This window comes from Sciurus carolinensis, chromosome 4, assembly GCF_902686445.1.
Source record: "Sciurus carolinensis chromosome 4, mSciCar1.2, whole genome shotgun sequence".
Lineage (NCBI taxonomy): Eukaryota > Metazoa > Chordata > Mammalia > Rodentia > Sciuridae > Sciurus > Sciurus carolinensis.
This window is the reverse complement of record NC_062216.1, coordinates 154,900,213-154,927,342: the sequence shown is the minus strand read 5'-3', so window position 1 is coordinate 154,927,342 and position 27,130 is coordinate 154,900,213. Positions and strand designations below refer to the sequence as shown.

General features: G+C 36.6%; 1 protein-coding gene across 8 annotated transcripts in view; it reads right to left on the bottom strand.

The window, feature by feature from the left end:
• Positions 1-27,130, bottom strand: part of Apaf1 (apoptotic peptidase activating factor 1) — a 90,283-nt gene that overhangs the window by 5,899 nt on the left and 57,254 nt on the right. For 3 of the 8 annotated variants that reach the window (XM_047548790.1, XM_047548789.1, XM_047548791.1), the window contains 7 exons: positions 24,077-24,205; positions 15,656-15,781; positions 13,773-13,892; positions 10,031-10,147; positions 7,103-7,228; positions 706-825; positions 244-369 (listed from right to left, as the gene is read on the bottom strand). In XM_047548790.1, the coding sequence (XP_047404746.1) occupies positions 244-369; positions 706-825; positions 7,103-7,228; positions 10,031-10,147; positions 13,773-13,892; positions 15,656-15,781; positions 24,077-24,205 (864 nt within the window). Of the gene's footprint in view, positions 1-243; positions 370-705; positions 826-7,102; positions 7,229-7,454; positions 7,537-10,030; positions 10,216-13,772; positions 13,893-15,655; positions 15,782-24,076; positions 24,206-24,451; positions 24,524-27,130 lie in introns of those variants that run through there. The other 5 variants (XM_047548792.1, XR_007108253.1, XR_007108254.1 and 2 more) reach the window with 5 other exon arrangements.

Genomic DNA, 27,130 nt, shown 5'->3' with positions numbered 1-27,130 from the left:
ACAAAAGGGGAAAATGGCAGCTGTGGCATGAAGATTCAATGACATTATAGGAAACGAAATTCCTAGAACACAGCCTACCATATGCAAATACTCTTTAAAGATTAGTCACTATGCTATCATCCTAAAATATAAGACAGACATTAGATAAAAATTGTTACTATCCTGTTTTATACATTATTTGGACTCATAATACATAATCAATAGTAAAATTTTATGCATGGACACTTCAGTTTAATGACCTACCTTTGCAGTCTTATCAGCAGAGGTAGATGAAAACTTGGTAGCGTCAGAAGAAACATCACAAGAAAGTACTGTACCCTGGTGACAGACAAAGTCTTTTTCCATTCTTCCAGTAATAATATTCCATACCTTAAGAAGAAAAAATTTAGAAGTTGAAACTTTTAAGAACATGTTGTATTAAAGAGCATAGTCAGCGATAAGACAGATCAAAAACATGGGTTTTAGCACACCTGTTGTTCTGACCTCTTTATTTTAAGTATCCTCTGGTATAAAATGTTCACATATATACAGCAGATAATAAGTGACCACAGTAAAAAGAAAACAGGAATAAAAAAATAAAAGTTAAAAACTGAATCACTTAATATCCATGTGCTTTTGGCTATTGAAATATAATTGTTGTAATAGCAGAATACTGAAAATAATACAAACCCAAGAAAAATTTTAAAAACCTGAGATTTGAATTACCTTCACTGTTCCATCAAATGACCAAGAAAGCAATCGTGAATTTTTTAGAAGCCTGAAGTCTTTCACTGCTTCCTGATGGGCTTGCAGAAAAACATATTCCTCTGATTGCCAATTCCATATCTGAGTATCAAAGAAATAAGTTTGTTATAACCTCCCTCAATAATATCCCATGGATAGGCAGGGAGAGAATGCACTCAGTTAAGTCCTTTATCCTTGAAGCATTTCAAACAGAGAGGAGTAATAAGATACATTGTGTCCACATTTTACAGAGAAAAGCTAGGTTTAATTAAATTGCCTTCGGGCAAAATAAAATATTTTTCCTCCTAAATAAAATTTGTTTTCTTCAGTTGCTTGGAGAACAGTTAATTATACCAGAAGATGGAGAAAAGCCACAATATGGCAGTGAGCTCACCATCTGATTAAATTTTCCAGAGAAAATTATCCCAGTTACATATTCACAGATTTCTGAACCACAAGCTGGGAAAGTCTGTAGATTCTGGCTCCACTGAAGCTAGACCTATTGCCCAAGAAGGTCAGCTGACCAAAACAGCTTAAAATCAGGTCACAGAATTTCCAAGCTTCAGAGGTCTTAGCTGTCCCCTAATGCCATCCTCAAAATGACAGAAGAAGCAAAAGGGCTTTATTTTTCACATGCAGCTTCAGGAAGAGGTCCTCAGACACAAGGGAAGGAGAAACTAAAATAATGTCAGTAACTGGCACAAAATAAGCACACAAGCATATCTGAGCATAGGAGTGAAAGAAGAGACATCATTTCTAGGCCACGTCCATGTGCAGAACATCCCTTTCCTTACTAAATCAAAGCAACTGTATTTAGAGCCTTGTTAATTTTTAACTTCGAATTAACTCATTTAACCAATGTTTATTTAGTACCTACATGTGAGACAAATGTAAATCAAACAAGGATCTATCATAAAAAAACTTGAGTCTAGTATAGAAAATGAAACATATTAAAAACATACACACACAAAAATCCTACATAGATGTCATGGTTTGGATCTGGGATGTCCCCCAAAAGTCTTGTGGTAAAAGCACAGCAAAGTTCAGAGGTGGGCTTTTTAGGCAATGGCTGGATCATGGGACTCTGATCTCATCAGTGGATTAATCTGTGAATCCCTGGTAGCTGAACAGACGACTGGGAGGTGGGACCCTTCCCCTCTCTTCCCCTTGGCTTCCCAACTGCCATGAGCTGAGCAGCTTTCCTCCACCAGGCCCTTCCACCATGATATTCTGCCTCACTTGAAGCCCAGAGCAATGGAGTTGGCCAACCATCAACTCAATCCTCCAAAACCATGAGCTAAAATAAATCTTTCCTCCTCTAAGCTGTTCTTGTCATGTATTTTGGTCACAATGACAAAAACCTGACTAAAACAGATGATATTAAGTGTAGATATAAAAGTTCTGTGGAAATCAAGCAAGTCCTTAGAGAAGATTTGGTGGAGATAGTACATTCAAAGTAGGCAATGGTCTGGAAGTATGATTCACAAGTTAAGGGGCTTTTCAAACACAAGAAATAAATGCTGGAGTTAAAGTACAGGTGTAGGAAAATGTGAAAAAAATATAGGGACCTGTTCAAAGTTCAATCTGGTTAGAACACAGAAGAAGCAGAGGAAAGGTTGGGGAGGAATTCAGAGTCAGCCCAAAAAGCCCAGTGAGGATGTGGGCCTTCAGGTAGGCTCCAAAGAATAAAAAGGTATAGAAAAATCAGCTACCGGCACAGATATGCCTTTAGTAACATTCTGGGCCTAGTTTTTGACTGGTAAAGGTCAAGCAGTAAAAATGTCCTTATCCTATCAGGCTTAAGAAAAACAACAGAAGAAATTACATCTCTTACTCCTTCTTTCACAGCACTTTGGAACCACTCTCCTCACCAAGCCCTGGCTCTCAGATCTTTCCCTATCTTCTGGCTCAGGGTGCTTGTTTGCAGAAGCAGGAGTAATGGGAGCAGTGTATCAGGTACGCAGACTGGGGCTTTAGACAAGGAACTGAAGTAAGAGCATTCCAATGAGAATGAATTAGAAATAAGATATGCTGGGTAGTGGGGCTGGGCACAGGCTTTCCTGGCTCCCCAGATCACACCAGGAAGGAAGGACATGCTGTGCTACTAAGCATAAAACATCCTAGACCATTTCCACTAGGAACTTCCTAGCTCTCTCCTAACCTTCCTGGGCTTTGCACTCTTAACAGATCTCCCTTGCTGACAGACACTACCAGTCCTAGCTGTACCTGATTCAGTGTCCATTACGGACTAAGGTTCTTACTGCTGCCCTCCATATCAAGAGGCCACAGCACCTTCATGTGAATATGTGACAAAGAATGTGACAGTCACTAAAGGGAGAAGGCCTTCCTGGCTTTGTTACAGAAGATTTCTGATGAGGCAGTGATGAAAATGATGTTTTTTTTTTACTGGTTCTAACTTAATGTGCTAATTGAATCACCTTGGTATAACAGTTACACTTCCCTCCAAAATTAGTCAAATACATCAAAGTTGAGGTTGGGGATGTCTATTTGGCTGTAACATTTGTGAGTATATACACTGCTGAATTTTTTCAACTATGTAAATAAAATGAATTTTTAAAATGCTAAAAAATTCTCCTGTACTTGCAAGGACCAATATATAATTATACAATAACTCAGGAGAGCACGGCCACTACCTGGACTTTATTCACCTCAAGGTCAATAATCAAAAACTACCAAAGTGGACCTCAATGTTCACAACTTGTTATAATTAGGTCAGTTGATTCTTCAAATTTTGGGGCCAGGGCTATAGTTCAGTAGTACAGTGCTTGCCTACCATGTGTGAGGCACTGGGTTGGATTCTCAGCACCACATAAAAAATAAATAAACAAAATAAAGATATTGTGTGCAACTACAACTAAAAACAATTTTTTAAAATTTGGCAATAACTTCAACTCAAAGGAGATTTATTGAATTCTGACTACATTCCAGGCACTGGGGATAGAAAGATGAACAAAACAAACCTACGTTTTTAGTATTTGCTAAATCATAAAAAGTCTAAAACAAAACTTAACCAGTCATTGTTTGGAAATACCTACTTCTATTGCATGGAAGTTCACTCATTAAGACACTACAAATGTAAAAGAGTATTCTAAGAAGAACAGAAAAAGAAGATGAAACACAACTTGTATTTCTAAAAATAACTCCTATTCTAAAAGTATTTCTAGAAATTATTTTTCCTCTGGCTGAAGATATCTTCAAGCAGGTCATAAAACCTTAGGAATTTAACTTCTAATAGGAATACTATTTACTATATGATGTCCCAACAGAATTTCATCAGATGCAGTTTAGTTTTACCCATTTCAAAGACATCTGGAGAGGAAGAAACGTGACTATTACATTGAGTTTTGCAGCTAATGAAGGAGCATCATGGGATCCTACAATAAAAAAAGTCTCTGTACTGAAGTCAAATTTCATTCCAATTCCACACTTTCACAGGACCCACAAAGACATAACATAAAAATATCTTTTTTCTAAAATCATTTTTAATAGTATAGTTAATTAAATATTGCCACAAGAAATATATGTACTAGGTAAAAGAATCTAGTGACTGCCTCTGAACATGCACTTACCTCTTTCCTTCTAGAACCCTACTAACATGGCAAGGTCAAGAGAATGGGAAAGGAGACAGTAAAACAATGTTGGAGGCTAGGAAGCAGAATGGTAAAATGCAGCAAAACCAAGAAAACAGAATCCTGAAAACAACAAAGTACAAAACAACAGACACTACAAACTCCTTAATGCTCAGAAATTCGAGGCTCTGGGTATATCTAAAGGTGGGGATGAGGATGGGCTAAGACCAGAACTACAGGAATCCTGGGAAGACAGCAGCGCTTCAGGCATAGTTCTTTAGTTTCCCTGAAGCCCTCCATGAAAAGCAGTCGGAGTAACTAGAATGACGCAACCAAAACTGCACAAACGGTATCTATAAGACCACGTTAGTGAGGAGGTATCCCCACAAATCCCAAGATACAAACAGATGGAGACAAATACAGCTGTAAGACCTGCATGGGATTAACATCTATACAGGAAGAAGCAGAGAATCCCAAAGTAGTCTAGTGACACTTCCTGTACCAACCAGAGGAGAGCAGCAGAAACCGAGTGCAGGAGGACTAGGTGCAGTCTGGAGAGGCAGACCAACCAGGACAACCCTACAAGGAGGAGAAAGCACTAGAAACAGAATCCAGACTAAGAACCAAGAAGACAGCAAGAAAGGAAAGAGAAGGTCCAAAAACAATGGGGAAACAGAAGGTGCAAAGAGATCTCCTGAGAACAAGGATGCATTCTTAACATTCAGGAAAATGAGACTAGAACTGAGAAGCTAGAAATGTTGGGCTTCCCACCCCTCCAAAGAATTCAGGAAAACTCTCATTTTTCTGAACTGTTACAAAGAAAAAAACTGCTGCTGAATCCCAAAGTTCTGAGAAAAAGGGAATAAACTGCAGAATAATGCTGCCACAAACAATAAAAACATACCAGAATCTTGAATTATAAGGTACCAGAACAACCTAGGACAGAACTGGAGTTCGGAGAACAGAGGGAGAAAGTGAAGGTTTCTAGACTAAATGCTGACCTCCAGCATCTTTTCCTAGTTCTTTTCCACCTAATTCTGAGAACCTGTCAGCCAGGTTTATCCTCCAGGCAGAAGATCACCAGATTCTTTTCTAGGAAACTGAGGACAAAAAGACAAAAGACCCAGAAATACTGACAGCAAAGGTTCCGCATCCAATTTACTTTTCAGAGAATGTCTCAGTCAACACAGAAAGTTTTAAATGAGCCTTCTCACAACCACACCCAAAGATCACTGCACAGCTAAGGAGGCCTTTACAACAAGAGGCCAAAGCAACCAAACAGGAAGACAACTTGGAGGGCACTAAGTGTGCTTGTATGTGTGTGTGCATGCACGTGCACACGCACACATGTGCACACACACAAGTAAACTATACATGCTTATATGTAAGCTAAATATTTATATATAAAATACATAATTTCTATATATATTCTATATCTGTGTATGATCTCCTCATAGAGGTAAGAGAAGATATTCCACCTATAAAACAGAACATAAAGCTCTTCAAAAAGAACAAACAATAAGAATAGACTCTTGGGCATTAAAAATGAAGGGAAAAAATAGAATAAAACAGAAATAAAATGAAAAACAGTAGAAATGAAAAACTAGATTAAAGGGCTGAAAGGAAAACTAAGGCACACTTCCAGGAAATACAGTACAGTGTAGAAAGCTGAAATGTAGAAGATAAAAACTAGATGACTGGTCCAGGAGCCAACACCTGACTGCGGGTGTTACAAATGTATATAAAAAATGTATATAAAATATATATATAAATGTATATAAAAAATATATAAACACATGTAAATATATGTATATAAATAATATAAAATAATATATATGTATATAAATGTATATAAAATAAATGTATATAAAAATATATAAACACATGTAAATATATAAAATGTATAGAGATATATATACATATAAAAGAAATAGTTCAAAGTAAACTTCCTAAATTAAAAACCATATATTTCCAGTTAAGAAAAGATACTAAACATACAAAACAATGAATGTAATCAAACACACACCAAAACACATGAAATGTCTCTGGAGACAAAGAGTAGATACTAAAATCTAATCTTCCAGAGACAAAGATTAGGAAACAGAATGCTTCAGACTTCTCAATAAAAACTTTGGAACTTGGAGGAAAATGAAGCAATATCTTCAAAGTTTTAAGATAAAATACTAATTTCCAGCAACGACTAGAGAAAGGCTGAATTTTAAATGTATTCATCATATCTTTAGTACATAAAGTCTACTTAGTCATAATAATGATACCAAAGGTCTAAATCAAAATTTTGTCATACTGCATTAGGATGATGGGGTTTGGCAAATGGGTGTGTGTGCATGTGTATACATTCATATGCTGGAGGTAGAACAGGTGGGAGGAAGAAAAAAAGCCAAATCTATACCTTACCATAAGTTATTTTAATCAAATTTTATAAAGAAAAACAAAGAAAAATTACATAAATGTGGTAAAAAGTATATTTACCGATGATAAATATACATACCAAGGAGGCAAAAGAATTCAGATGAATCTTGGATTTTTCAAAACAAACAACCTTCCAGTGGGGAGTTCTAAATCAAACTGCTTTACCACACCCACAGAAAGGTAAGAAACACAAACAGGTTTCATCTAAGTCCATGTGCATAATCTGAATGTACACCAAAAGTAATATGCTTAAAATGCACACTAGAGTTTAGGCACATTCAAAATATTCTTTTGCTAGAGAAGAGTTCCTTTGTTCTTTTCCCTGATACTACAATGTTAGGAGTTCATTAGCCTCTTACCTGAATTGAAGAATCATCAGAACTTGAAATAAGAGTCTTCCCATCAGCTGTGAACTGGATGTGCCTTACAGCTTTCTTGTGACCAATTCTGGATTGGAAAACTCTGTTGTTTAGAAGTTCTAAAATCTTCAAAGTAGAAAAATACAAAAAATTAATACAAAGAAATTAAGCAATATCTAGGCATTATGCCTCAAAGATACTAAAATAAAATTAGATGAGAAAAGGGACAGAATTCCCATCTCATAGTGCTTTCAGTTAACTAAAAATACACAAGTGAATGGCACACATTATACACATACACGCATATATGCACATTCACACACACCATGTAAAATCAAGCACTCACTGGAATGGCCAGATAGCAGGAGGAACCAGCAGTCCCTTTGAGTACTCAACTACCCAATTCATTGAACAAGAGGCATTCCAGGTTCAGCCTCAAAAAAAAAAAAAAAAAAAAAAAAATGACATTTATGATGGATGAGAAAGAAGAATGGTAAATATCCTAAACAAGACAAGGCAAGCTCTTCATAAAACAACAGAAAGAGAAAAGATAAAGGATGACAATGAAAACAGGTAAAGGATAAAAAGATAGGAAGAAGCTTCAGGACAGTGCAATGACAAAACTTAAGAGGTCTAAGAACTAATATGACAAATGTAGAGATTCATAAATTAGTAACAGAAACTAAAAAAATAATGACTGTCAAAAAATGCTTTCAAATGAACTCCCACCCCACTATAGCAAATATGGTTTCTTTGACCAAATTAATATGTACTCAAGAAAGTTGAAGGAAAATACAGATGGAGCTATAACTGGAGATTCCACAAATTCAAACCTAAACCATATGTCTCCATATTGGCCCCTCAGAAAACAAAGGGGTATTATAGTTTGGATCTAGAATGTCCCCCAAAGGCTCAAGTGTTAAACACTTGGTCCCCAGTGCAGGAATGTTCAAAGGTGGGGCTTTTGAGAAGTGACCAGATCATGAGGCACTAACCTCATCAGTGGATTAATCCACTGAAAGTTCATAATCTGAATGGACTGTTGGGAAATGGTGGAAACTATAGAAATGGAATCTAAAGGGAGTCCTTAGGGGCAAGCCCTTGGTGACTTTATCTTGTCCCCAGCCACTTCCTCTCTCTCTGATTCCTGGCTGCCATGAGGTGAACACCTCTCTTCTGCCACACCCTTTTGCTATGATGTTTCTGCCTTGCTACAGGTCCCAAAGCAATGGAGCCAGTGGACCATGGACTAAAAACTCTGAAGTCATGAATCAAAATAAATCCTTCCTCTGCTAGGTAGTTCTCAGATATTTTGTCTCAGCAACAAAAAGCTGACTAGCACAGGAGAACTGTGTAAATGGGAGCCTTCCTAAGTGAGCAGGATGGACAATTTCATAATTCCTCCAGGAGAAGGCAGGGTAGCATAATAGTTGAGCACAAAGGCTCAGAGACCTGGCTTTGAATACTGGATCTAATTATGAAAGTTGTGGAAATTAAGAGATCAGATGTTTGTAAAACAAGAATAAAAGTATCTAACATCTAGGATGTTGTAATAATTCAATGAGCACATCTGACACAATAAATAATAAATATTAGCTGCTATGTTTTTGGGCTGAACCATATGAAATCACCATTTTATAGGTTAAAATTAAATTTAGAAAGTCAGATTGGTAATTTCACACAGTTTATTATGTGTGTATATATATATTGTTTGATAACTTTGAAGGGGTTAAGGACGTGGATGAAGCACATGTTTTGTGAGGTATTTTTTTAAACTACCTGGTAGACTTGATTTGATGGTAAAAACAAAAGGAACATGGTCGGGTGTAGCTCAATTCTACAATTGCCTAGCATGCACTTGCCTAGCATGCTCAAGGCCCTGGGTTCAATCCCCAGCCCCACAAATAAACAAACAAAAAGAATGTGGTTCTGGCATGGCAACAAGGTAAAAGGAAAAGAGGAACCAAGGACCTTTTCAGAATAAATAATAATATACAACAGTTTGAGAGATGAGACTGAGAGGGAAGACTAAGATTTACCTCTAAATGTACAATCATACCTTATTTAATAACCACAATACACATTCTCAGAATAGCACCCATCTTAACAATAAATTTTTCACAATGAGGAAAAAATGAAGTCTTGACTCCAAATCCAAGCTACAATGACCATAGGAAATATGTAATAAAATTGATGTTACTTCCTTCTTCACTTTGTGTATTAGCACTCAATCTCTTCTTTGTAGAACAATACAGTCTTGAAAATAATTCCCTATGAAAATGAGTCCAAAGTAAAGTAAATGTGGCTAATGAGCCTGGGTGAGAAAAACTGAGAAAAAGAGTCAATATTCTCTGAAAAACTATATACAAAAAAAGTGTGCTATTGTGATGAATTTCATTTGTGATAAATAATATTCTTATCCAAATTATTTTTATTATACTACCTTTTCTGCCTATGACCTGATTCTACTTTTACTTAATTGATCTTCTTAGATAAGTCGAGGATCTCAGGTGGTGAACAAGTATACTTCTAACATCCAATGTCAAAAAACCAGGGCGGGGCAAAACAGGCAAGCATAGCCCTCCCTGCAATGAAATTCCCAATGCAAAATGGAAACGATTTACATTCTACACCTCTGAGCTCCTAAGAGGGGAAGGAAAAAAATGTTTTTGTGTAGTTGGCTAAATCTCAGTGTTTGAAATGTGTGCAGAACAACAAAAACAATAGGTAGAGAATGAAAAAACATGAAAAGGATTAGTAGTAAAGGTGATCTGAAAAGTATACAACCAACTGGTTAAGGTTCTAACAGAATAGCGCCTAACGGATCACTGGGAGACTTGTCCAGTGTGTACGTGTAGAATGCCAGGCATGTAATTAGTTTTAAACAAATCACTCTCCTGCACAGTTCTGAAGACTAGAACTGAATACCTGGATGGCTCCATCTTCATCTCCAAATGCCACATACTGCAGATGTGGGCTTAGGCAACAGCAGCTAACTTGAGCTTCAGTCAGGTAATCAACTTGACCTGTTTTTCCATTAATGAGCTAATGAAAAACAAGGCACAATCCGTTATTAGGTTGTAGGAGCAGTGTTTCTTCCTTAGAACACAGGCCTCAATTGAAAAACATAAAATAAAACACAGAAAATAACTAACTGCAGCTCCCTGGGGAACAACAAAGCCCCATCCCGGTCTCAGTAGCTGTATTTAGCACTTCATGCTTTCTTTTCATTTCATTTTATCATAAAATAAAACAAGCCTTAGAAGGTTTAAAAGCAGCTGCTGGGCCCACCACCTGAGACACATCTGTCTGATTCGTAATCCCACAGCTAGCTCCACACCCTGTTTTCCATTTCTTCACAAAGTCCATTTTTAACAGGGTTATCATTTGTCAAAATATACTTTTCTGATATTTTTCAAAGGGATTGGTGAAACAGGACTGAGACAGACATTACATAAAAAGGCAAATCTAAATTTAAGCTGTTTTTTATCCTCCAGATCACTCTCATAACATGGTAAATTTAAGATTTTTCCCCTGGGGAGGGACGCAAGGTGAGGGGATACTGGAGAAGAATCCATAAGCATAATTTATGTGACCGAATCTATAATATTTAAACTAAGGTTACCCAATTTTGAAATCCCAACAAAAAAGTTTCCTTATCACTTAACTAAGATATGTGATGTAGGAAAACATTTCTCTAGCTTACAACTGTCAGATATTCCCTTTTACTTAGTGTCACAATCTAAAATTCTTGATTTTTCAAAATGAAACAAGCAGTCAAATTCGTTTCAGTTACAAAGATTATAAGGTCAATTGCAAATAGCTTTTCCTTTACAACACTTTTCCAAACATATTCTAATCTATTAGATATTTAAAATGAAGACTGGATTACTAAAAGCTGAATATCATCCTCTCTCAAAAATCAATTTCAAGAGCTATTTATTTATTTATTTTTGATACTGGGGATTGAACCCAGGGGCACTTAACCACCAAGTCATACACTCAGCCCTTTTTTGTAGTTTATTTAGAGACAGGGTCTCACTGAGTTGCTGAAGCTGGCTTTGAACTCGCAATCCTCCTGCCTCGGCCTCCCAAGCCACTGCCAGGAATTACAGGTATGTGCCACCATGTCCAGGTCAAGAGCTCTTTAAAGTAGTAACTAAAAAATATTTTCTTCACTTAAATAAAACTACTATCTTTCAGTTTATCCTCTAAACTCTCCCATGACTACTGACATGGAATAAAATTATACTTTTATAGCCAAATAGCTTTTTAAGTCCCCTAGTTATAACACCTGTTAATACAAGTTTGTATAAATTTATAAAGAAAATACAAGCATGAGGACATTGAACTCAATGAGAAAGTACAATGGAAATAGCTCAAGTGGAAGAATCTGCCTACTAAAAACCAGTTAATGAGAAATTACATTCAATTCATTCCATATCCAACTTCATCCCAGTAACACAGGGCATTAACCAACATACTGAAGATGATAAAAAGAACTTGGAAAATACAGAGCAGACCATATTTTGGGGTGTCTCATAGCTTGACATAGACTCCCACTGTAGATTAGGACAAGTTATCACACACCAAGAACAATTTACTCCCAGATATCCATAATTTGAATTTAGATTCAAAGTAATCCTATTACCAGATCACAGACTACTGAAGATTAAAAAGGGTCTTATAGGTGAAGAAAATGAGGCTCAAAGAAGTGATATAATTTACAACATCACAGAACTAGTGAATAAACAGTCTGAACTTGCACCAGGTCTCCTGAGTGAAAAGTCATGTTCTTTCCGCTATACCAAGCTGAGCTCTGCAACTTTAGAACTGATAAAGTCCTATCCTACCCTGCTGGTCTGTCTCCAGCTCTTCCATGTACATACTCCTTTTCTTTCTCTCCTGCTCTGCTCAGTTTCTCTCTCCTCGCCAGCTCTACTTCACTATCTCAATCTCATTCTCTCACTCCTGTTCTTGCTCCCTGTGTTAGTCAGTTTTCCGTTACTATGACAAAATATCTGAGAAAACCGACTTAGAGGGGGGATAATTTATTTTGGCTCGGTTTCAGAGGTTCCAGTCCAATGGTCATTTGGCAATACTGCTACAGGCCTGTGGTGAGACACATGGTGGCAGGGAGCACACGGCAGAACAGAGTTGCTCACCTCAAGGCAATCAGAAAGCAAAGTGAGGAAGAAAGAGAGGAAGGGGACAGGGACAAGATACAGCCTTCAAAGACACACCCTCAGGGACCTACTTCCTTCAACTAGGCTCTCCTCCTAATGTTTTCACCACCTTTTAATAGCATCAATAGATGGGAACCTGGTGAGTCTTTGAGGGACATTCCAGACCCAAACTATGACACTTCCTACACCACAGTAACCAAAGATGGCCTAAGATCACACTATCAGTGCAGAAACACTCCCCTAAAAGACTCTTCAGTGAAAGAGCACTTGCCTAGCATGTGCCAAGTCCTGGGTTCAATCCTCACCACCACTAAAAAATGAAAAAGAAAAGAAAAAAATATATAAGGAACTACTATAATCCATCTGGAAAAAAGATGAACTCAAGTTGTATCTTGAAAAAGAATCTGCAGGGCAAGAGGGAATGTCTCACTGTTAACATAAAAGCCACGCCTACGCCCAGTTGTTTTTGGCTGCTGCTCCTGCCACCTCTCAGCCTCAACTCACTGCCACTCAGTCATGCTGACGCCTCCTACAATGGTCCACTACCCAGCTGTTCTGCATGGTCTGCCACCATGAAGGCAGTCTCTTGTGTTCATCTTCCATGAGGGGTTTGCTCTCTCCTGCTGTTACTACTCACAGTACTACCCTCACTCCCAGGACTTCTCTACCAACACAGTGCCTACTGCACTGGACTTCCATTGGAGGACGCTTTACTCAAGGCACCAACCCAACACCAACCCAGTGGCAATAACTTGCTGCTGAATGCCAATGCTCTTTGGGGCATCTGCTCTCTCTGTTACCACCACTCAGAGCTGCAAAATACCATTCCTCCACCAATGGACCTCTGGGAGTCTTTGTTAGTCAGAGGAAAAATGCCTTCCTCTTATGTGTCCCACCCTAAAGTACACTGTTTGGATCCCTGAGCAAAACAGTTCTTTCATTGTTATATCACAATCCTTTCCTTCTTGAGGACTAATAAGCATTCAGTAAATATTGAACAAATGTGTGAGTGAATGAATGAAAAGGCGTGCTTCAGTATATAAAGTCCAGCTCCTTCCTCAGTTCGGATGACTCAGACTACTTCCCCAATTAAGACAATCTTTGTTCTTTCAAAGACCTTGTTATCTTTCCCCTGCAATACTCCATCAGTATTGTCATCCCCCTTGCATACCACCAGACATGTCTGAATCACTGTTAACAAGCTCATGTGTGTCCTCATGGTATTCCAAAGATTCCATGCAAATCAAGGAACATGACCTTAGATGCCAACAAAACAGGAATGAGGTACAGTGAAGTAGCATCTAATCTAATTCTAAATACTGGCATGTCTAAGCTGTAGCTCAAGACCCATATATTTATTCAATTAATGCCTACTGGACACCTGTTAGAACTATACAATTACGCCTAACCCCAAGTCCAAAACAAAACAATTGTGAGTTCAACCCAAAGTAATTTTCAAATTATTTTCTTAAAAAAATACTCACTAGCAGATGTTTTATATTGTCTACTGCAAGGACCATCACTTCATTTTCTTGAAATACAACATCTACATCTTGCTTTAACACGATAGCAGAGCTCTTACATACCTTCTTTGTCTCCCAAACCTGATTAAGAGATAAAGAAACTAAAATAATTATATATTACCAATTCATCCTCTGAGATAATGAAAAGATAAGTTTTATTCTTAAAGCAAAACACAAGCCATGCGTCACAATTAAAATGTCTATAATGTAAGAAAATTTCCAATTGTTACGTTATCCTCCAACAATAAATATTTATTAATGTATTCTATAGTGAGAAGCATTTAGTACTGGGAGTTGTGGGCTCTGAAGCCAAAATGCCTCAGTATAAACTCCAGTTTTACATACAGTTATAACTTTGAGCAGTCTATTAACCCACGCTACTCAGAGATAAACACCACTGCTGTTTCTCAAACTGTATGATATCAGACCACAAGATACAGCCCTTACGCCAAAATATAAATCAATTATTTCAGTAAACGTACTGCAACAGCATGCTTCTTAATACAGCTTTTTCTTTTGTTTGGCTTTGCTTTTAAAGAAGACTTTCTCGATGGAGGAAGCAGTTAGTTGATTTATATTCTAGCTCCAGCTCAACGAGATTGGCATGTTAACTAGCAACGACCTTTCTGGGTCTAACTAACCTTCCTGTGCCTATTTCCTCAGCTCCAAAAAGGACTGTTGTGAGAGTTAGGAAATTAATACACATACAGTACTCTGCACAGTATCTGGCATACAGTAAATATTAATTAAGTTTTAGATGCAATTTGTATAAAACACTATATTAGCTGTCCAGGATCCATGGACACAAGAGCCATCTATAAGCTAAAATGTGTGAATAGATCAGGGAGCTGGGGAGCGCTGAAGATGGAGAGTAAATTAAATCTGTTCTTAGAATCAGAATTTGATATGTACTCTTAGAAACCGACATAGAATTATATGGTATTAAGGGAGACAGAACACATTCCCACAAATAAGGATAGCTTGAGGCAACCTGTAAGATGGTCAAGATTTCAAAAGTAGAGATATAGGCAAATAAGGTATTCAAAGCCTAAGAAATCACTTAAGCAAAAGTACAGAAGCAGGAAACTGCAGTGTTTTGGAGAAATGTGAGCAGTCCAATGTAGGTTACCTGTAGGAGTAAAATGAAAGACAGATTGGAACAGAATAAAATTATACTGTGCAGAAGCTTAACAGCAGACTAAGTTAGAAGTACTTCAGTAGGTGGGGGGCACTACTTGTTTTAAGCAAAAATTACATGACCATTGATGGGAGTCAGTAGTAAAGTGACTGTTTAGCAAGCACAAGGACCTGGGTTCAATCCCCAGCACCCTCCCCACCCCAAAAAAGAAGACTATATTGCATGTTAGGAAAATATATTGAAAGAGTATGTAGAAAGCAAGAAAGAAGACTGAGGGAGAGCCTAATACGAGAGGCAACAGGTAATTAGGCCCTAGGAATAGGAATGGAAAAGTTAAGACAATGATGAGAAAAATGAAAGGCAGAATATATTAGAATTGGCGAGTAATTGAATATGGGAATTCAAGATAAGAGGAAAGAGTCAAAAATTACTCTTAGGAATCAAATGTAATACATGCAAATGAACCAAAATACAGTTTAATCATTGGACTTCCCCCAGCACCTGGCCCATGGTAATACTCAGTGAATGTCTGCATGAATAAGATCTTTTGAGCCCACCCGGGAGCACTTTTCCAAGAAGAATATGACTCTAGTAGCTTCCTACTTTACTCTTCCCAATACTACCCACTACCCATCAATTTCTTAGTTGTAGAAAACCTCACTCACCATCAGTAAATGTTTAAAATGAAAATCTTAGTATTTCTCACCCTGATTGTTTGGTCATCTGAAGACGTCAAAAATGATGATCCATCAGGAGAAAACATCGCACCATGAACCCAACTTAGATGTCCTCTGCAATCAGCTACCTTTACACATAAGTCTATATTCCATAACTACAGAATAAACACAGAATATAGGAAATCGCATTCATAAGCATTTTGAATACAGAAAGAAAACTTGAAATAGCAAGTATGACTCAGCAAAACTGCCTCTATGAAAACAGCCCCCCAAACTATAATAATAGAAAATGTCTTGTGAAGAAGATTATTCACTGTATGACATTTTAATAGCAAAAACTGAAAATAATCTGACTGTCAATAGGAAACCAACTGAATAAATTACATTAATCACATAATGGAATACTATGCAAACTGCAATGAGAAAAACACCCTGATAATGGCTCATTTGTGGGATATATTGTTAACTAAAGAGAAGCAAAATGTAAGACTATATATATATAGTACATATATATATAGTATATATATATATATAGATATATATAGATAGTATATATATAGTATATATATATATATAGATAGTATATATATATATATATATATATATACTATCTTTTATAAAACAGTTGGGATATAAACATATGTAAACATATGGACAGATACAGATATGGATATATATGCACATAGATGTCTGCTTATATATGTAAAAGAAACAGTTACCTATGGGGTAGGGAAAAATAATGGAGAAGAAACAAGGATGATAGTGAGAGTTCTCTGAATACAACTTATAAAACTTTGATTTTGGAATGATGCAAATGTTTATTTTTTTAAAACTCAATCTAAAAAAATAATAGCATGAATATAAGCAGCTTCCACATACAATTTCCCACTTTATCCCAAATGCTTGCAAAACCATAAATTAATGCACTAACAGTAACATGTACACATTTCTGTTGTTATTCATGCTTATTACAAATTGTCTTTGTCTGGAACCAGCCCAGCTGTATTTTGTCCTAGGTTCTGCTATAAATTACCCAAATACATTCCAGTCTAATGAAGTACCATATGTGCCTGAGTTCCTCTCATTACACTTTGATTACAGACCTACTTTATGATTTCAGAACTAGCATGGACAAAATCAGGACTTCATCACACATCCAGTGGTTTTCATTCAGTGAGTTAGTTCGATGGTTACAAACCAATTATATGAAATTTCCTCTGCCTTATCTCTAGAGTCTAAGCTGGGATATACGGAGCTAAAGGATAGACATGAAAAACAATTCCACAACTGAAAAATCTCTCTTGAAAAAAACTTAACAGCAATAATAATAGCAATAAGCCAATTAATAAATAGAGAAAAGAACTAAACAGACTTTTCACAAAAGAAGAAATACAAATGACCAAATACATGAAAAAAGTGTTCAACATTCCTAACAATCAGGAAAATACAAACCAAAATTACATTGAGATTTCACTTCACTCCAGTTAGAATGGCAATCATCAAGAATACAAACAATAATAAATGCTGGCAAGGATGTGGGGGAAAAGATACACTAATGCATTGTTGGTGGGACTGCAAATTAATACAACCACTCTGGAAAGGAGTATGGAGATTCTTCAAAAAACTAGGAATGGGACTACCATATGACCCAACTATCCCTTAGTATTTATCCAAAATAATTAAAATCAGCACACTATAGCGATATAGGCACTTCAATGTTTATAGCAGTATAATTCACAATAGCCATGTTATGGACCCAGCCCAGATGCCCATCAACAGATGAATAAAGTATATATATAAACAATAGATTTGTACATAGTCATAAATATGTGAACATATGGATGGATATGGATATGGATGGATATAAAGAATGAAATTATGACATTTTCTAGCAAATGTATGAAACTGGAAAACATCATGCTAAGTGACCGTAAGCCCGACCCAGAAAGTCAAGGGTAAAATGTTTTCTCCCGTATGTAGAAATTAGATGGAAATAAGGAGGGATGGGGAGTTGGGGGAAGTCCCAAGAAAACAGAAGAGAGATCAGTGGAGCAGAGGAAAGGGATTGAGAAGAAGGGAAAAGAGACAAAAAAGGGAAGAATCATGGAATGGAATTGACCAAGCTATGCTAGGTACATATATGAATATACACAGTGAATTCCACTTGTATGTATATCTATAAAGCACTAATTTAAAAAAAAAACTATAAATAAATGGAAGACCAGTAGAGTAGAGGAAAGGGAACAAGGGAAGTTGGGAGACAAGAGAAAGAAATAAGTGGTACTAGGAGCTAAAGTGGAACAAATTATATTCCATGCATGTATGAGCATATCAAAATGAACTCCAACATTATGTATAACTATAATGCACTAATAAAAACATTTAAAAAAAGAAAATTCTTCCCTCTCTTCCCTTCTTGTTTTCTCTTCCTCTTCCCCAACATTTCTTGGTCACTCAGAGCCTCTGAGCCAAGTCCCTATATTTCAAGAAGGAAGACACTGTTTCCTAGAGGGAGAGGAAGATAAGCAAGAGAATTAAGGGTCTTAGAAGCATCAGGAAAGGTTGAAAAAGAGGTTGCTCCTTCACTCCCTCTAAAAATCCTGACAAACCTCAGAGAGGGGAAAATTCCAGCCACATCTCCCTTCAGAATCTACAGACAAGGTTCAAGTTCCCTGGTAGATCTGAATCTTCCAATTCAAGGTCTCTCTCTGCCTGCACCACCCTACTTTTTCCCACTGTGTGGAACAGAACTGGAGCTCTTTAATTCACTACCTCTGCTTACCACAGGCAGGTTCTCCAAAGGAAAGTCTTTCAGTGTTACTTGTATTGTAGTACTTAAGAATCAGGAGCAGGCTGGGGTTGGGGCTCAGCGGTAAAGCACTTGCCTCACATGTGTGAGGTACTGGGTTCAATTCTCAGCACCACATACAAATAAATGAATAAAATAAAGGTTCATCAACAACTAAAAAAAAAAAAAAAAAGAATCAGTGGCAGTCAGGTGCAGTGGTGTGTGCCTGTAATCCCAGAGACTTGGAAGGCTGAGGCAGGAGAATCACAAGTTCGAGACCAGCCTCAGCAATTTAGTGAGGCCCTGTCTCAAATAAAAAATAAACGGGCTGGGGATACTGCTCAGAAGTTAAGTGATCCTGGGATCAATCTATGGTACCAAAAAAAAAAAGAGGGGCTGGGGTTGTGGCTCAGCGGTACAGCACTTGCCTAGCATGTGTGAGGCACTGGGTTTGATTCTCAGCACCGCGTATCAATAAATAAGGGGGAAAAAAAAGAATCAGGAGGTGCTTACAGAACTCACGCCTCACTTTCATTTGATATCACCACACTGATGTGTATTGCTTAGCACCTCTCCCTTAAAGCCTTAATAATAGTTGGCAAACTCACTAAAAACTGCTGAAATAAGCACCCAACACTGAAGAAGTATCTGTAGTCGTCAAGTGTCCCTTCAATAGGAACCTGTAAACCAAAGGAATTTCTCTACTTTCGGGGTAAAGCCCCATTACCTCAAACTACCTGATAGTGAGACCAAACAAAGGAATAAGGAGTATTAAAGGTTGGAAAAACGAATCCATCTTTGAAAGGAAAATACAATTCACTGTCTTTTGAATAAATTAATAGAGTAACTCAGGCTGGGTATAGTTCACCAGTACAGCACTTGCCAAGCACATGTAAGACACTGGGTTCTATTCTCAGCACCACATACAAATAAAATAAAATAAAGGTCCACTGACAACTAAACAAAACAAAACAAAAAAAAAGAATAACTCACTTGGTAGACTTCTTCCAGGACTAGTTAAGTATAGAGCCTAAATGTGGAATTTATTAGCTAAGTACAAAATTATAAATATAAACCAGTATTTTATAAAAGTAATTTATTAAAACCAAAAATAAGTCCAAATGACTGGAAATACAAATCATATCTCAATAATAACTCTGAATGTTAATGGTCTAAACTTATCAATCAAAAGATATAGACTGACAGAATGGATTAAAAAGAAAGACCCAACAATATGCTGCCTGCAAGAGACTCATCTCATAGAAAAAGACATCTACAGACTAAAGGTGAAAGGATGCGACAAAACCTACCATGCACATGGACTCAGTAAAAAAGCGGGGGTTTCCATCCTTACATCAGATAAAGTGGACTTCAAGCCAAAGTTAGTCAGAAGGGATAAAGAAGGACATTTCATACTACTTAAGGGAACCATAAATCAGGAAGACATAACGATAGTAAATATTTATGCCCCAAACAATGGTGCATCCCTGTACATCAAACAAATCCTTCTCAATTTCAGGAATCACAGAGACCACAACACAATAATTCTGGGTGACTTTAACACACCGCTGTCACCACTAGATAGATCTTCCAAACAAAAACCAACCAAAGAAACCATAGAACTCAATAGCACAATCAATAACATAGACTTAATAGACATATATAGAATATTCCATCCATCAATGAGCAGATTCACTTTCTTCTCAGCAGCACATGGAACCTTCTCGAAAATAGACCATATGTTATGCTACAAAGCAGCCCTTAGGAAATGCAAAAAAATAGAGATACTGCCTTGTGTTCTATCAGATCATAATGGACTGAGAGTAGAAATCAATGACAAAATAAAATACAGAAATTACTCCAACACCTGGAGACTAAATAATATGCTATTGAATGAAACATGGATAACAGAAAACATCAAGGAGGAGATAAAAAAATTCTTAGAGGTCAATGAGAATGACGATACAACATATCAAAATCTCTGGGACACTATGAAAGCTGTACTAAGAGGAAAATTCATTGCATGCAGCGCATTCCAGAAAAGAAAGAAAAGTCAACAACTAAATGACCTAACATTACAGCTCAAAGTCCTAGAAAAAGAAGAACAGAATAACAGCAAAAGTAGTAGAAGACAGGAAATAATTAAAATCAGAGCTGAAATCAATGAAATTGAAACAAAAAAACAACTGAAAAAATTGACAAAACAAAAAGTTGGTTCTTTGAAAACATAAACAAAATAGACAGACCCTTAGCCACACTAACAAAGAGAAGGAGAGAGAAAACTCAAATTACTAAAATTCTTGATGAAAAAGGAAATATCACGACAGGCACCACTGAGATACATAACATAATGAGAAGCTACTTTGAAAATCTGTATTCCAACAAAATAGAAACTAACGAAGACACTGACAAATTTCTAGAGACATATGCTCCTCCCAAACTGAACCAGGAGGACATATACAATTTAAACAGATCAATATCAAGCAATGAAATAGAAGAAGCCAATAAAAACCTACCATCCAAGGAAAGCCCAGGACCAGACGGATTCTCAGCCGAGTTCTACAAGACCTTCAAAGAAAACTCATTCCAATACTTCTCAAAGTATTCCAGGAAATAGAAAAGGAGGGAGCCCTACCAAACTCATTCTATGAAGCTAATATCACCCTCATACCCAAACCAGGCAAAGACACATCAAGGAAAGAAAATTTTAGACCAATATCCTTGATGGATATAAATGCAAAGATCCTTAACAACATATTGGCAAACCGTATCCAAAAGCATATTAAGAAAATCGTGCACCACGATCAAGTGGGGTTCATCCCTGGAATGCAAGGATGGTTTAACATCCATAAATCAATAAACGTAATCTATCATGTCAACAGACTTAAGGATAAGAATCATATGGTTATTTCAATTGACGCAGAAAAAGCGTTGGACAAAATACAACACCCCTTCATGCTCAAAACACTAGAAAAATAGGAATAGTAGGAACATACCTGAACATTGTAAAGGCTATTTATGCTAAGCCCATGGCCAACATCATTCTTAATGGAGAAAAACTGAAACCATTTCCTTTAAAAACGGGAACAAGACAGGGATGTCCTCTTTCACCACTTCTATTCAACATTGTCCTCAAAACTCTAGCCAGAGCAATTAGACAGACTAAAGAAATTAAAGGGATACGAATAGGAAAAGAGGAACTTAAGCTGTCATTATTTGCTGATGACATGATTCTATATTTAGAGGATCCAAAAAACTCCTCCAGAAAACTTCTAGACCTCATCAATGAATTCAGCAAAACAGCAGGCTATAAAATCAACACGCATAAATCTAAAGCATTTTTATATGCAAGCGACGAAACAGCTGAAAGGGAAATGAGGAAAACAACTCCATTTGCAATAGCCTCAAAAAAAAAAATAAAATACTTGGGAATAAATCTAACCAAAGAGGTAAAAGATCTCTACAATGAAAACTACAAAACACTGAAGAAAGAAATTGAGGAAGACCTTAGAAGATGGAAAGATCTCCCATGTTCTTGGATAGGCAGAATTAATATTGTCAAAATGGCTATACTACCAAAAGTGCTATACAGATTCAATGCAATTCCAATTAAAATCCCAATGACATACATTACAGAAATAGAGCAAGCAATCATGAAATTCATCTGGAAGAATAAGAAACCCAGAATAGCTAAAACAATCCTTAGCAGGAAGAATGAAGCAGGGGGTATTGCAATACCAGAACTTCAACTATACTACAAAGCAATAGTAACAAAAACGGCATGGTATTGGCACCAAAATAGACAGGTAGATCAATGGTACAGAATAGAAGACACGGTCACAAACTCAAATAAATACAATTTTCTCATACTAGACAAAGGTGCCAAAAATATGCAATGGAGAAAAGATAGCCTCTTCAACAAATGGTGCTGGGAAAACTGGAAATCCATATGCAACAGAATGAAAATAAACCCCTTTCTCTCACCCTGCACAAAAATCAACTCACAATGGATCAAGGACCTTGAAATCAGACCAGAGACCTTGCGTCTTATAGAAGAAAAAGTAGGTCCAAATCTTCACCTTGTTGGCTTAGGATCAGACTTCCTTAATAGGACACCCATAGCACAAGAAATAAAAGCAAGAATCAATAACTGGGATAGATTCAAACTAAAAAGCTTTCTCTCAGCAAAGGAAACTATCAGCAATGCGAAGAGATAGCCTACAGAGTGGGAGAAAATCTTTGCCACTCATACTTCAGATAGAGCACTAATCTCCAGAATCTATAAAGAACTCAAAAAACTCTACACCAAGAATGCAAATAACCCAATCAACAAATGGGCTAAGGATATGAACAGATACTTTACAGAAGAAGATCTACAAGCAATCAACAAACATATGAAAAAGTGTTCACCATCTTTAGTAATAAGAGAAATGCAAATCAAAACTACACTAAGATTCCATCTCACCCCAATTAGAATGGCGATTATCAAGAATACAAGCAACAACAGGTGTTGGAGAGGATGTGGGGAAAAAGGTACACTCATACATTGCTGGTGGGGCTGCAAATTAGTGCAGCCACTCTGGAAAGCAGTGTGGAAATTCCTTAGAAAACTTGGAATAGACCCACCATTTGACCCAGCTATCCCACTCCTCGGCCTATACCCAAAGGACTTAAAATCAGCATACTACAGAGATACAGCCACATCAATGTTCATAGCTGCTCAATTCACAATAGCCAGACTGTGGAACCAACCTAGATGTTCTTCAATTGATGAATGGATAAAGAAACTGTACACACACACACACACACACACACACACACACACAATGGAATATTAATCAGCTATAAAGAATAATAAAATTATGGCATTTGCAGGCAAATGGATGAAACTGGAGAATATCATGCTAAGTGAGATAAGCCAATATCAAAAAACCAAAGGACAAATGATCTCACTGATAAGCGGATGATGACACATAAAGGGGGGGGCAAGAATGGAGGAAGGAGGGACTGTATAGAGGGAAAAGAGGAGGGGTGGGGGAGAAGGAAAAAATAACAGAATGAATCAAACATCATTACCCTATGTAAATGTATGATTACGCAAATGGTATGTTGTTACTCCATATAAAAACATGTATCCCATTTGTTTACAATAAAAATAAATTAAAATAAAAAAATAAATTTAAAAAAAGTAATTTATTCATTAGTGCTTAGCAATAACAATCTTACCTTAATCAATTCTAAGTATAACTTCCATCTTATCCTACCCAATGATCTAAGAATCTGAACTCTCATCATTTATTTTAAGAAAAGAGTGTGTCTATTTCTATACTATTCAAGAGATGCCATATTTCAATCTAGAAAATGAGAGGACATTTCTTTGTTTCCCCAAATCCCAGAAAATGCTAGGATTTCAATAAATGCTTGATGAATGATACTGTCATTCCCTGTCATACTGTCAAATCAAGTCTTCAATCACTGTTAAAATAATAAAGCTGGCTATATAGTTTAATATTCCAAAGCTACAAGTAACTAGGCTATGAAGAAAATATTCCATAGTTTTTCAAGCAAGATTCTTGAGCAGCTAATGATTTAGGCAAGCCATTCCCTGTCATCCTGGGATCTCTAGAGACCCAGATGTCACTGAATTAATTCAACTACTTACCTCCACACAGTATTGGGACAAAGCCACCAGTGCCAAATGGTTCTGAGGGGAGAAGTCACAGTACTGGATGGTGCTATGATGGCCTGTGTGGATTTCTGCCAACAGGCCACTGGTATAAATATCAAAAAGCTGTCAACATAAATAGAAGTATCAATGAAAGCACAATATTTAAAAAGATAAGCTATACCTAAACTGAATCTAAATGTATTTTTAAAAGAATTTCCTGTTTCAAATATAAAATCTAAGTCCTGAAAAACTACTATCATTTCTAATACATTATAGATATACATATTATATTATAGCATAATTAATACGATAACTGGCAAAGTTACTGAGAGTCATAAATAAGATATATATCAATATATATATATATACTTTAAAAATATTGCTCATCTTGAAACATTTTCTGTACAGGAAAATTCATCACAGATGATCTCCCAAGCTGGCCTAAAGAGAAATAAAAGTTTTGTGAATAAATGAATGGACTAGCCAAATTAACAGAGTAGTTCTCCCTAATGTTTGTCTATTCAAAACAGAAAATGCAATTCATAAATGAAAATGATCAAAATAATACAGAGCACAGACTTGCTAAAATGAAATTAATGCCATCATTTCTATTTCTCTCCAGAGCTACCAAATTACTACATTAAGGTTAATCATTTTCCCATTCTAACCAAAAAAAAAAGCTATTTTTGAATAATTCAACCTTCTTCATTTCAATTTGTCAAAGATTTTAAATGCTAAATATGCTCTTTAAAGTTTTTGCCAAATGATAAGATGGTTTATACTTAATACATACATATAGTATGTTGATACACTCTAGCAATTCAAGACCAAAGCACAGTCCTCCGGAAGAAAATAAACGTTCCCAGTGGGAGCCAGAAAGAGGCTTAGTGAAGTGGTAAAGCACACCTGTAATCCCAGCTACTCAGGAGACTGAGGCAGGAAAATCATGAGCTCAAGGCCAGACTGAGCAACACAGTGAACATTTCAAAAGAAAAGAAAGAAACTTAGTGAATGCATAGGCCTGGGAGCATGCACAGACGGTAGGTAGTACAGCTTTGGGGGCCAAAAACAAAGCACAGGAAATCACGTTGTAATGTTTCCCAGGGCAAGCTGTTCTTAAAACTTAGTGGCTGAGAGTGATACAGGAAATTTGCAAACTGGAATAGGAAACTGTCCCAATCACAGAGGAACAAAATAAGAAAAACCTAACAGTAGGATTGGTAAACAATACCGAAGAGCAGGAAAGACACAGGAAAAAGAGAAAAAAAAAAGAAATTGAGATCCACGTGCAAAATATATATAAGGGGAATTGCACAGTAGCTTTCCTTTAGCACGGTAAAACAGGTCTATAGGTTTTTAAAACAAGAAGGCATTTCATGCAACATAAAATTATTTTCCTTTTTCCCTTTTTTTTTTTTTTTTTTTTTTTGTGATGCTGGGGATTGAACCCAGGGCCTTGTGCTTGCAAGGCAAGCACTCTACTGACTAAGCTATCTCCCTAGCCCTCCTTTTTCCCTTTTTAAAAAATGATCTTATGCTCAACATCACTGGTCATCAGGAAAATGCAAATCAAACTGCAAAGAGATACCATTTCACACCTACTGGGATAGCTATAATTTTAAAAAAAGAAAATAACAAGTATTATCAAGGCTATGGAGAAGTTGGAACCCTGTGGAAATGTCAAATGATGCAGCTGCTGTGGAAAAGTCGGGTGGTTCCTCAAAAAGCTAAATACAGAATTCCCATATGACCTAGCAATTCCACTCCAAGATATACACACAAAAGCAATGGAAGTAGGGGCTCAAGATACTTGTACATCAATGTTCGCTGCAGCATTATTCATAAGAGCCAAAAGGTAGAAAAAAGTCCAGTGTCGATACATAGATAAATGTACAAATAAAATGCGGGGAATATATAGATGCATTATACATGTGTGTGTATACACACACACACACACACACACGCATATATATATATATATATACACCCACACATACATATATATATGCCCATGAATGTATACACACATATACATATGTAGAATGAAATATTATTCAGTCATAAAAAGGAATGCAGTTCTGATAAATGCTATAACAGGTGAACTCTGAAAACATATGCTCAATGAAGTGAGACAGACACAAATAAACCAGTATCATATGATTCCACTTACATGAAATATCCAGAATAAGTACATTCATAGATTATGTTAGAAGTTATCAGGATTGAGGTAGTGGGAAACAGGGAGTTGTTACTTAATGACTATGGAATGGAGTTTCTGTTTGGGGTGATGAAAAAGTTTTGGAAATATATAGTGGTAAAAGTTGTACAACAATATGAATATATTTAATACCACAGAATTGCGTATTTAAAAATGACAAATTTGCCAAGATCAGTGTCATACACCTATAATCCCGACAGCTCAGGAGGCTGAGGCAGGAGGATTGCAAGTTAAAAGCCAGCCTCAGCAACTCAGTGAAGCCCTAAGCAACTTAGCAAGACCCTGTCTCTAAATAAAATATTTTTTTTAAAGGGCCGGATATATGGCTCAGTAGTTAAGCATCTCTGGGTTCAACCCCTAGTACCAAAAAAAAAAAAAAAAAAAAAAAATTTTTTTACATTATATGTATCTTATTACAACAAAAATAAATTTCGAAATCTTTGAAACTTGCAAATGCAGTAGTTGCATTCTGTTCTTACAGACTTCGGCAAACTTAAGACAAAAGGAGACAGTTTTCTTCTTAATTTCCTGCCAGAGGAATAAAAATAAACACCAAACAAGATCCCAGGGTCACAGCTACCAGATCAGTAACAATCATATGCACAGGTCTCTCTGTGAATTTTTATGTAACTGTATTATATATTTTAATTGTGCTCTTCAAAATAATATCTATTATTCAAGTCTTTTAAAATTACTATTAGAACAATATCAGTGAGCCATAAATCAGAAGACTTGGCCATCCTATTCACAGTGCAACTTTAGACAAATTATTTGGCTGCTCTGAACCTCAGTTATCTCATTATTATCATATAGGGTCACTGCAACCTGCT